The 13,187-nt window shown below is 40.8% G+C and overlaps 1 protein-coding gene across 1 annotated transcript in view; it reads right to left on the reverse strand.

The window, feature by feature from the left end:
• FCHO2 (FCH domain only 2) overlaps window positions 1–13,187 on the reverse strand; it is a 134,405-nt gene that overhangs the window by 31,598 nt on the left and 89,620 nt on the right. The window contains exons 9-12 of the mRNA XM_018558243.1: window positions 8,461–8,505; window positions 8,281–8,353; window positions 6,792–6,816; window positions 1,838–1,895 (exon numbers count right to left, since the gene is read on the reverse strand). Coding sequence (XP_018413745.1) covers window positions 1,838–1,895; window positions 6,792–6,816; window positions 8,281–8,353; window positions 8,461–8,505 — 201 coding nt within the window. The remainder of the gene's footprint in view (window positions 1–1,837; window positions 1,896–6,791; window positions 6,817–8,280; window positions 8,354–8,460; window positions 8,506–13,187) is intronic.

The following is a 13,187-nucleotide window of genomic DNA, read 5'->3' on the forward strand; positions in this document are numbered from 1 at the left end:
GATCTACATCTCCCCATTCATTCATAATTGTAGTTATAGTTAAACACACAATGTTCTCATGTTATCAATGAACAGGAACACTCAGAGGATTCCTGTTCATTGATAACAGCGGACACAGAAAAAGAGATTGAGAACACAAAGTCCTCAATCTCTTTTTCTATTTTAAAAGGGAAATATCAGGGGTCTGTTTAGACCCCTAATATTTCCACAAAGCACCTAAAAGGAAAGTAAAAAATAAAAATAGTTAATAAAAAATGAATAAAAATAAAGAAATTAAAAAGTTTATAAAAAGTAAATAAAATATAAAAAAAATTTGAAAAAATAAAAAACATTTTCGGTATCGGTTTCGGTCTGACATTTTCTTCTATTTCGGTTTTAAAATTTCCATTTCGGTGCACCTCTAGTACATATACAGCACACATGTCCCGTACACTGCAGTAATAGAATTACAATTATCCCCTGCTAACATGAATAGGTTAAATGATGATCATACATAATATGTAGTTGTACTACGGATCATTTAACCCATTCATGTTAGCAGGGGATCATTGTAAATCTATTGCTGCAGTGAATTGGGAATCTGTACATGTACTACATATAGAATGCACTGCAGCAATAGATTTACAATTCTGCACTGCTAACATGAATGGGTTAAATGATCCGTAGTACAACTAAATGTTATGTACTATGGATCATTTATCCTATTCATGTTAGCATTGGATAATTGTAAATGTATTGTTGCAGTGCATTCTATATGTAGTACATAGTACATGTACATATAGAGTGCACTGCAACAATAGATTTACAATTATCCTCTGCTAACATGAATGGGTTAAATTATGCATAGTATAGGGCTACATATGGATCATTTAATCCATCCATGTTAGCAGACAATTGTAAATCTATGGTCTCCAGTGCATTAGCAGTGTGTACTCTATATGTACCCGATTCTGGCCAGAACGCACTGCCTCGCATTGTGGCCGGCTCACTTTTTTGTCGGGCAGGAGGGGGTGTGGCGGTCCATTTAAGTGAATTGTACCCTAGCCACGCCCTCCGGTCCCAATGCGATCGACCGCACGGGATCGCAAGGCACATTATGCCTGATGAAAATGTTGCAGGGCCCTGTCACACCATGTCCGGACCAGATCTGCACACGTTTCTGCAAACGTTCCAGTGCGTTTTTTGGGGGAGTAACGTAATTATGCAAATTAATCTCTTCCTGCTGTGCTATGTTTTTTTGGGGGGGGGAGTAACGTAATTATGCAAATTAATCCCTTCCATGCTCTGCTATGTCATAGCTTCTGTTGTGTTCCGGTTCCGGTGCGATTCGTTTGTGATGTGTTCCGGTGCGTTCCAGTACAGGAAAAATGTGACATGCATTTTTTTTCCTGCACTGGACTGGTGTGAACAGAGCCCAAAAATCCAATACAAATGCATTGGGATGCATTTTTGGTGCGGAAGAAAAATGTAACGTACCGCATCTGATCCAGACATGGTGTGAATGGGCCCGCAAGCACTATTTTGATCGGACCGGAGACATAATGTGCCTTGTGATCCTGTGCGGCCGATCGCATTGCAGCCAGAGGGAGTGACTACGGTGCCATTCACTTCAATGGAGCGCCACACCCCCTCCTGGCCCACACAAAAAGTGAGCTGGCCGCAATGTGAGGCAGTGTGTTCTGGCCAGAATCGGGCCGGAACACACTGCATCTGGTGTGAACGAGGCCTTAGACTATTGCACAAATGAGTGCAACACCAATGGTTGGGACTTTTGGCCAGTTACAAAGTAAAACCTTATTCGTTTAAGACTTGGGAAACGATGCTAGAAAAAGGATATCATTCTGGTTATCTTCTGGTTTTATACTAAACCCTTCCTCATCGACTCGATGAACATTCTGGAAAAGAGAAAGACTATTAAAAACATATTTAAAGCAACTGTACTACACAACTATAATGGTATGCAAGTCATTCTAGACACAGACAAAATCATGATTTAATCGAAAGCAGCATTCTAGCTCCCTCTTTGTACATACCGTATTTTGCGTTCCATAAGACGCACTGGACCATAGGACGCACCTTATGGAGCACTCGAAAGACCGTAGCTTCTGTCACAGCTTCTGTGACTGAAGCTGCAGTTAGTGACCGTTGAGACAGGTGGCGCTGTGATTACAGCGCCATGGTCTCAGTGATCACACAGAGCAGACGAAGAACGTCCGTTCTTCGTCTGCTCTATGGTGATCTCGATCGCCGCCACTGCTCAGTTTTAATATGAGTGATCTCATTAGATCACTCGTATTAAACGAGCAATGGCTCCTACTGTACATTTAGCTCTGCTTTAGCAGAGCTAAATGTACAAAAAACTACTCGCCCGGCGCCCGAAACTGCATGTCTCGGGCGTCGGGATTCGCTCCATAAGGCACATTTTCCCCCTCTTTTTGGGGGGAAAAAAAGTGCGTCTTATGGAGCGAAAAATACGGTGAATTGCTCCAATCCTCCAAAGCTCCAAGAACCATGGCATAAGTGGACTACTCTATGCAGCCACCAATCACGTACTTGCACAGTTCTCCTAGGTAACTGTTAGAAGTCTCCTTTACTTGCTTTTTCTAAACAAAATAGATTTCTAGGTACTCCAGACCCACTCCAATCCCTTTCTATTGTGGAAGAGTCCTGGTGCATTAGATACACAATTTAAAGAAATAACAATTATTCAACAAAAGAGAAAAACTATATATACAAATATATTTTATCCTAAAATCATTATACAAATTAACCCGTTCCAAGCTGCAGATTTGTTTTTCACCCCAAGGGGTTAATTTTTCTATTTAACCCCCTCATGACGGCATTGCTCAAAGTATGTCGCTGTCACCAAGTGTGACAGTTATTGACACTTAGTTACAGTGACATTGTAGGCCACCTAACCTAACCACTATTAGGTTTTAGAGGGGAAAACAATTAAATGTTAGCCTTTTGTTTTTAGGCTGAGAAATAAAAATAAAAAAATCTCAAATCCTAGGGATCTGAGGTGTTTCCAAATAAAGGACAAATAAATGAATTTATTTGAATGCATTTTTTTTAGCTGTACTATTTTTCTAAAAAACAATAATCAAAACTAGGGAAATGGTGTTTTTCGTTATGGTTCTTCCTCTTTTTTTTAGATTTTTATTCATCCTAAGTGAGGCGTTAGGTACACATATGTGATGTAATTATATTGCCCTATCTGTCCTCTAACAATATATAATATGTGTGGGTGTACTTTGTAAGAAAGTATATTACTGCTGTGGAAGAATCACATTTAAAGGATAATTAAAGCCTCCGTTTTTTTTGCATTTATCTACTGAAAGCAAACAGTAGATATATGCAAAAAGTGTAATTAAAATTAAAAAAAAAACCCGCTTTGAAAAGGGTTAATACTTACCTGTGTCTTCCCTGTGCGCTCCCGTCCGAAAATGTGAAAATTCTCGGGTGGCCGCAAAGCACCTTGGGGCCAGCGCATGCGCAGATCACATTTTCGGCCGGGAGACGAGGAGAGACACAAGGTAAGTCTATGGACACGTGCACCCGCATGCAGACTACGTGGGACAGGAAGTGCCGGCAAGCTCAGAGGAGTCAGCGCTGGATCGGAGAACGGCCGCAGCGCTGGAGCGACAGATGAAAACATCAGGAAAGAAGAGGATCGGATTAAGAAACATCATTTAAGGTAAGTGCTGGCATTAACATTGGGGGGAGGGAAAAACATTTTTGACTTTAATGTCACTTTAAGGAACAGAAACTGAAAAAAGCTCAGTCATGAAGGGGTTAAGTGCCCTGGTCTCTGGAAATGGTCACATAGACAACAGATCAGAGATATTTTTTTGTGGTTTCTGCAGCTGTTTTAATACCACAATAGGCAGATCTCCATCATACAGATTTCTAGGTGTTACTATACAATATAAAAATCGTCAATGTACTGGTGGCTTTAAGTGCGCCTCTGTAAAACACTCAATACTTTCTAGTTTTTGCACGAAAGACGGACATGTTTCCAGTTCAGTGTGCCTCATAAATTATTAACTCCGAGCACCACAACAAGCAAACCAGAAAGTAAACATTGTAAGTCAAACCCAATTAGGACCTGCTTCACCGATTTAACCTTGCAGCTATCGAGAACTTGCACTTTATTAGTAATGTGACTGTTTTGAGTTAACGAACGCTCCCAGGAATTTAACTCTATATATTAAAGTAAACGGGAGTGAGGAATATGTTGTACATAAAGTATACCATCCCCCATGGCTCTAGTCTGGATCATTTCAGTATCTAGTTCAGGTAATCATTGCTCAGTGTTATCACAGGCCCACTTAGTTAAGTATTATTTTATGATCCAATAAAACTTCTCTTTGTGGCAGTACAACCTGACTCCATAGGGGAAGATGAGCAGCAAGGGTCTGTATTATCACAAGCCGTATATTAGAACACGAGGCAAAGAATGCTGATGTAACACAAACAGTGGGTAGTCAGATTCCACGCAGTCTAAGCTACGTAGGCAACTCCCGGATATTGCTGCTCTTACATTATTATGACATAAAAACCTCAAACTGGATTACATAATAAGAAGTGTACAAAGTATACATGGTATAGCAATCTACAGCAACGTGATTCTGTCCACAGCAGAAAGACAAGTATTAGATGAGTTTACATATCCCTCTTCTAGAACCCCGACACTGAGGGACATTCTTTCAGCCTGAGTGGCGTGGGAGAAGGAGAGTGCGGACTGCCAGGGGAGGGGGAATCAGGTAACTTAAGGTGCTCATACACTGCTCGATTCTCGTACGAGAATCGCGGGAAATCCTGTGATCGTACGAGAATCGTGCAATGTGAACGAAGACGTGCAACCGTTTCTACTGTACAGTCGCACGTCTTTTGTCTAAGGGGCACGCTAGAAAACCAGTCGAGAATCGTACGATTTTCGGCTGGTTTTTAGCATGCTCGGGAGACAAATGCTGAACGGGCCGGTGTGCGCACACGCACACTGCCCGTTCAGCATTGCGGCCATCGCATGCCCGCCCCACGATAAACAGAGTGGACGGACAAATCTCCCACTACGGTCATTGAATTGTGTATTTTCAGTGTGCTCCTGTCAGAATGCCCATACAGCTGATTGGTTACAGTCATTGTTAGACAGTAAAATGCTTGGACTCCCCTCATTTTTTGTCCCCAAACTAATGGTACTGAGGCAAAAATGAGAATGAATCTCCTCAAGGTCACACACAGAGGAATAAAAGTCTGACAGTGATTATAAACTTCCAACACTATACCCAAAACTAGAAAAAAAAACAAAAAAAAGAATGGGGCCAGAATTTCAAGACTGTTTAGGTACACTAAGTAAAATTTATTCAGAGCCCTGACCCATGAACTTGTACTAAAAGATGGGAGCAGTAAAGCCAGATATTAATCAGCACTACAAATCTAGAAGCAGAGAGCGCATTTGTAATAAGCAAATATTTGACAGCACCAGGCACGTAGAAACCGACACACACTGATTTTAAAACATTAACTTACTGATAAGATAGTTTACATTAATCAGAGCAAATTCACATAAATAGGTAACAAAAATGCACACAAATCCATTAATTTCCCCTTAGAAAAATACATTTACAACTCCCAAGTCATTTGTGATCTTTTGACGTCATGCATTCTTTTTCTTATGATCTACAAACAGAAGTGTGCAATAAACCAGAACTCGACATGACCCAGGAGGATGGGCAAGAATATACATTTTAGAATAACACTTCATGGAAAGCTATGACTAAGCAGGACTCCTTTCTCATACAGGTCAGTGCACACATGCCTTCACCTACATTCTCTCAGTGTAAATGAGCACCGGGTACTGAAGGAAAAAGGCTTGGGCCCTCATATTTACACCATGCCTGATACTGTATTTGTTCACAGTTCTATTTGTATTGAATTTGAACATTGGATTCCTCAAGCCAGCGGTGCACTAAGCACGTGTGTGTGTGTGTGTGTGCGTGTGTGTGCGTGTGTGCGTGTGTGTGTGTGTGTGTGTGTGTGTGCGATTTTTTTTTTTTGTTTGTTTTCTTTTTTTAACTCAAGGGTATGGCTGCAGCAAGACCATACCACAGCTTTTTAAATGGACTCCAACACTCTAAAATCACTGATTTGTCTCGTGACATGTGCAGCTAGCTGCTGAATTTGGTGAAGGCAGACTTAAGGTGCCCATACACTGCACGATGATCGTACGAGAATCGTGCAGTGTGAATGAAGACGTGCGACCGTTTCTACTGTACGGTCGCACGTCTTTTGTCTAAGGAGCATGCTAGAAAACCAGCCGAGAATCGTACGATTTTCGGCTGGTTTTTAGCATGCTCGGGAGACAAATGCCGAACGGGCTGGAGTGCGCACGTGCCGGTGTGCGCACGCTGCCCGTTCAGCATTGCCGTCATCGGAAGCCCGCCCCTCAGGGGGGCGGGCTTGCGATGATCGCAAGTATGATCTGCCTGTCCAAGATGGGCAGATCGTACGTTTTTTAAAATACTTTACAACCTTTTTTTTAAAATTACTTTACAACCTTTAAGGTGCCCATACACCTTACAATTATCTGCAGATTTTCTGTGGTCAGATGGAAAAAGTGCAACAGATTGGCCCAGGTGGAGATTACTACATCCACACAGTGTAGCGTAGATGAAGGAATCTGTTGCACCTTTTCCATCTGACCATAGAAAATCTGCAGATAATTGTAAGGTGTATGGCCAGCTTTACTGAAACAAAGGAGTTTTACTAAATATAAAAGCAGTACTTACTATTGAGTCAGAATCTGCATTTTCTCTGGAAAAAAGAAGAAAACATACTTAGATAAGACTTAAAACACTCCATGCTATCACACACTAGCCTTCAAGATTCTAATTTAGCTGGTAGATGAAATCTCGAAGAACACATTATAAAAGGTGAACAAATTCCAGCTTTGGTAGGTGCTGGAGAGATAAACTACCTGAAAGCTTTGCCATCTCTTGGGAACCCTACTGGTGAGATAGCTACACTTAAATAAGAAGCAAAGCCAAACCCTTTTCTAGCTTTACTTCTCTTTTGGGTCACAGGAGTGCATTCTCCCATCCTGTAACCCAAAGTCAGCAGATAGAGGGCTATTTGCTCGCTATCAGCTGGAAGTGCAGAGCCGCACTGCAGATCGGACCATCCAAATATACCTACCAAATCCCTGGCTGCCCCTCTAGAGTCAAGAGACAGCTGTGCCCCTCCCCTTGTGTCTGTCCCTCTAGTGAGTGCTGGAAGACCAGAAAGTGTGGAGGGGAATCCCTGCAGGGGACAGTGACTGACAGTCTCCACTCTAAACAAGGAGAGACCAAGAACTGACAATTCAGCAGTTACATGATCGCTCAGCTCTCAGTATAAAGCCAGCATGTCACAGCTGCAGTGTACCACTTTGGCCCTGAGCAGCAGGGAAGATGATATTTTACTCTACCCACACTTCTCCTTTGAGCTTCTGGGTATGCATACCAGTGCAAACATTAAGAGGAGTTCTCACTATCCCTGCTGTTTATTATTACGAGAAATGCTACACGAGATTCTGGAACATGTAAAGTTGGGTGGCCCACCACAAAACCTCCTGGTGGCCTGTAACAGAGTGGGAAATATGGTAGGGAGATTTCACTATTATAATAACCAAGACATAAAAGTCAGGCTCCACTTTTTGATAATAATATGAAGAAAAAGTTATTCTCTAAAATAAAAAAAAAGTATAAATATATTTAATACCAACACAATGTTCTAACAACCCAAATAAGCATTTCACTTCCCCTTTTCTTCAGCTGGGACATAACATGCAATCTATGCCTTCAGTTACTAGCAATCGGCAAAATGAAACCCACCACTGGACCCGAACATTCAAAGCTGGTGGTCGGTCTCTGATGGACTAGACACCGTACCTGAATTTATCACCCACCAAAAGCAATTAGTTAATTCTTAACAGCTAGCCACTGATGAGGAACTAAGGGTTCCCAACTGCAGGGCATTGCTACGCCCTAATTTGTGGCTTTGCACTTTGTTAATGGAATAAGTGAATGTATATTATCACTGAACTTTGAGATATAACCTTTATGACCACAAAGGTTCAAAGAGACATGGATGTTCATTCATAAATCATACTCAAGATATGAAAGTTGAACTGTGTCAGAAGTATAGTAGAACCTGCGTTCCAAGGAAAAGCTTTATAACTGTTGCAGCTACAATGACAATTGTCTATCTTGCTGAAATGCCTCACAGCAAAATACTTACACAGATTCTATATCCTTCTCCTTCCTGATTATCGTTGGAAGCGCAAATGGCTTTCTTTTCTTTGTCCTCAAACCTGGAAACATTTACAGATAGAAATTTCAGTTGCTGTGGAACTTGGCATTAAATCCAATGTGTTTTAAAACCAAATGCTTTCATTCACTCAGACTCAGAATCACTTACTTTCTACTGCAATGGCTGTGTTGCATGCTTCAAACTCAATGAGACCTTAAGGAAAATTGAAAAAAAAATAAATGTAAAAGGCCATTGTAGCCAAACTCATTACAAAGTGGAAAAACATATAGGAACTGTATTAGCAACTCAACACAAGTGTGTATCAGAACCCAGACTTGAGTCAAAGCATAATTCTTTTAGAAAATGTTCCTGCTGACCTCCAAAAGGTCATAAATGTCAAAATCCTCTTCCCAAAAATGTTTTGATTTCTAAATTTTTTCTAAATACTGCAAATGTTCCAGACAATCATAATATTGTATTTCAGAAAACATCTATCTCTGAAAGAACCCCTCTGTGTTTAGGTGATCTCCATGTCTCTCGGAGTATCAATGTCCACATCAATGTGGATAATTTAACCCTTTCGCTGCCAAGGACGTACGTCGTACGGAGCTACAAAAGTGCTTCCAGCTGGCCAGTTCAGTACGTCGTACGGACCTGGCATTTACAGTTCTACTATAAGCTGATGTTCGCTTTAGCGACCATCAGCTTATAGTAGAACTGTTCAGCAGACTGTCCCCTTTAGATTAATAGCTGTCATCAGCGGAGCTAAAAGTCACTTGGAGAAATGAGACAAACAGAAGATTACCTATCATACAGGAAGTGGAAAGTTCTCTGTTGGGTACACAGAGAACACTTTGGCACACTGTCCTCAATAAAATGATCATCCTAACCTGCTATGCAGGCACCTGCAGGCTTCTGTTATCTTTTAAAACCCCTGGAACCAAAAATCCAGGGTGCTCTATGATGCAAATTCTGACTTCAACTTAAAAGTTAGAACTGTGGCCTTCCCCCTCCCTAGCTTCACTACTGCGATGTGTGTTTGCATAAGTGGGGTGGGCCACAGTCCTAACTCCCTAGATAAAGACTGCTTTTCCATAGTAAATTACCACTGATTTCAGAGGTACCAGGGTGCTTTATACAAGAAGTGCAGCTATGTGCAAACACCTCTGGGTGCCTTCAATAAGAACCTCATGACAGTTGATCACATTTTACTACAAGCTCACGTGTAGATTATTCTACTTCCTCAAAGTAAAGCCGGTGCAAGAGCACAGAGGGTGTCTTTGTGGCCAGAAGCAGGCATAATCATGAGTAATCACTGTATGTTCACACATAAAATCAATATAAAGATGACTTGTCCATATGTGGTCAGCTCAAACTATACTTCTAAAACTAAAGTATATATTTTCTTTATTCACAAAGCTCCTGGACCACCATGGAGTTGAGAGATCATTAGCTGTAACCGTACTGACCAATACCCATTTCATGCAGAATTACAATAGAGTATAATTAAAAGCACTGAAATATTGGCGGTAAATATATAATGCAAACATGACAAGGATATTTGTGGAACATGTTATTGAGGCTATGCCAAACTATTGCAACTGGTTTTATTATTTATGGGAATGCTTTATGAAGCATTACACATGTTGTGTCTGCCCCCTACTGCACATTACGTGCAAAACACTATTGGAATGTTCATAAAAGCTGGTTAGTGGGCCAACAAACCCAAAGTTAGTAAATAAAAACAGTGACAAAATAAAGGCATCAATGTAAAGGTTTAAAGATTACTTGGTAACTAGATAAATCCTGAGGATGAACATTTCCCAATACACAATCAACTTCCTAACCAGCAAATCGTTAAAGGACACTGTAGGCAACCTTCGCCTAGCAATACGCGGGACGTCTCGCAGGAAGTACAAAGATCTTGATTGAAATAATGGTAACAAACAATATTCCTTCAATTTTAGAGTGCTCATAGTGACATTTCTAACGGAGGTTGTTTTATACAGTAGCTGATACCCGTACTATAAATGATCACGAACAACAAATACATTTTGTGAAATCTATCATCTGCCAAAAATTATTTTCTAACAAGTTGGGAAATCATTCTGACCAACATCTCCTAATTGTATTAATTGTAGGTGATCCCATCATAAGTATTGAGTATTTATTAACCCCTGAATGCTCAAAGCATTTTCATCAATTCTTCCCAGAAAATGGTCTACATACAACCAGCCTCAGTTAAATGAGAAATTCAGGAAAACGGTTAACTACACAGTCCAATCATAGTACTGGCTACACAACAGATTAACAAGTCCCTTGGCTGGTGTACAGTATAATGGATAATTCTGTGTACTTAGTGCTCTTTTTTTTTTAGTTCTGCTTTAAATAAATAAAAAATCCTCATATTAATAAAAATCAAATGTAAAAAAATCCCCCCAAATGCAGGCAATTTTACAGTTAGCACTCCTACTTACTTGCTCTGGTCTACAAAAATCCTATACAGATATTAACTATGTTGAAGGTCAGTATTTGCATCAATAAGCACTCCTCACACTCCATGTGATAGCACTTGGGCTTCACAGCTAAATACGTGGGGCACAGAGCAGTGAATTGAGGAAGGTCAGAGGTAGCGTGCCTGTGTACCTCACAACCCAGAAGTACCAGGCTTTTAGTAAGACTGTAATGCAGACTGGGGCTGCCACTCCTGACTGCTCTGTGAAGATATTAGTTGGCTGGCTCTCATACCGATCCTCTGATTTCACTAGCTGCATGCTTGCATACAATCAGTGAAGTATTAAAGTGACATTAAAGTCAATTTTGTTCCCCCTCCCCCAATGTTAATTAAAGCACTTACCTTAAATGATGTTTCTTAATCCGATCTTCTTTCCTGTTGTTTTCATCTGTCCCTCCAGCGCTGCTGCGGGTCTCCGATCCCGCGCCGACTCCTCTGTCCTTGCTGGCACCTCCTGTCCCACAGTGTCTGCATGCGGGTGCATGCGACTATAGACTTACCTTGTGTTTCTCCTCACGTCCCGGCCGAAAATGTGAACTGCGCATGCGCCCGCCCCAAGATGCTTTGCGACCGCCTGAGGAGCTTCACGTTTTCGGACGGGAGCGCGCAGGGAAGACACAGGTGAGTATTAACCTCTGTTAAAGCGTTTTTTTCGGGGTTTTTTTTTTTACACTTTTTGCATAGATCTACTGCTTGATAGCAGTAGATCTATGCAAAAATAACAGAGGCTTTATTTATCCTTTAAAGTGAGAGACAGCCAACTAACTAGCTTTTAGAATGAGTCTTTAATGCGTTTTCTTCTCTGGTAGTAATGACCAAAGGATTTCTGTATAGTTTAAAATGGACACTAGCAGCCTGAACATTTTTGGAGCAGTCATAATTTCTTAATGTAGACAACCGCCTAAAGTTTATGGGTGTTTTATGATGCAATTATAATACATAACACAGAATGCAAGCTCCTTGACCAAGAAGCCAGTTACATAAAACAAAGCTGCTATATAATCTGCATCAATCATCTTGAATAGAAAACCAGAGCAAACTACTTCCACCCTTTTTAAAAATGTATGAGAGAATTAAAAATACAAAAAGTGAATTTTCTGACAGGATTATCCCACAGAGGGATTTTGAGGTTCTTCTTGCATCTCTTACACGAGCTTCCCATGCCATAGTGAGTGGCAAGGCTTTGCGTGCCTGGCATGGTGCCAGTTGACAGCCCAGCAGGATATCAGTGCACATCGTGACCTCCCTCCTGCGGCGTGTCACTTCGCAATCGTTTCCGCAGTAGAAAGTTTATTCAACCTCTCTCTGGAAATTCAGTGGACCGGCCATCATTCTGCTATTTAATCAGAGGAGGACATTTTATTTTTCTGACAGCACTAAAGCCACAGAGCAATTCCTAATGAACAGCTTGATACAAGTGGAATTTCAAATGTTTTAGCCTCAATTAATTCTGCTGTCAAAACAAATGGCTGCTCTTAGCTCGGCAATGTTAAAGCTAGGTCAGCAAAGGTCATGCCTGTGAATACACAATCAAGCTATTTTTCAGTGTTTTACCCAAACCAGTTGTACCAAGTGTGAAGGCCGCTGCTTCAACAAAATATAATGGAAAACATCAGTAGCAATCTGCAAGCTGTTCTTTGTAGCACCAGTGATGTACTTTAGAGCTGCAGCTAACGATTATTTTTAAAATCGATTAGTTAGCCGATTATTACGTTCGATTAATCGGTTAATCGGAAGAAAAAAAAATACATTTTTTAAAATGGCTCCAGCGATGGGACCACTAGTTTGTATTGAGATTGCACTCCATCACAGGAGCAAGCTTGGAGCGGTGGAAGTAAAAAAGAAAAGTGTGGTGTGCAATATAGTGAAATGAAAAGTGTAAAATTATACAGCAATGATGAAGAATGGCATCGACTATAGAGGACTACAAAACTCAGCAATAGTACAGTATACAGCACAATGGCGAATACCGTCAGCTATAAAGGAATACAACAAATCCCAGCAATAGTACATTATAGCTGGAAGTATTCTGCATTGCGCTGTATAATGTACAATTGCTGGGTTTTGTTGTGCTCCTCTATAGCTGGTGGTATTGCACTGTATAATGTACTATTGCTGGGTTTTGTAATCCTCTATAGCTAGTGGTATTCGGCATTGCACCACTGTATAATGTACTATTGCTGGGCTTTGTTGTACTCCTCTATAGCTGGTGGCATTGCGCTGTATAATGTACTATTCCTTGATTTGTAGTCCTCTATACAGCACAATGCAGAATACCAGTAGCTATAGAGAAATACAACAAATCCCAGCAATACATTATACATACAGTGTATAATGTATTGCTGGGATTTGTATTTCTCTATAGCTGATGGTACATTGC

The sequence above is a fragment of the Nanorana parkeri genome, unplaced genomic scaffold, assembly GCF_000935625.1.
Source record: "Nanorana parkeri isolate BGI_ZX_2015 unplaced genomic scaffold, ASM93562v1 scaffold327, whole genome shotgun sequence".
Lineage (NCBI taxonomy): Eukaryota > Metazoa > Chordata > Amphibia > Anura > Dicroglossidae > Nanorana > Nanorana parkeri.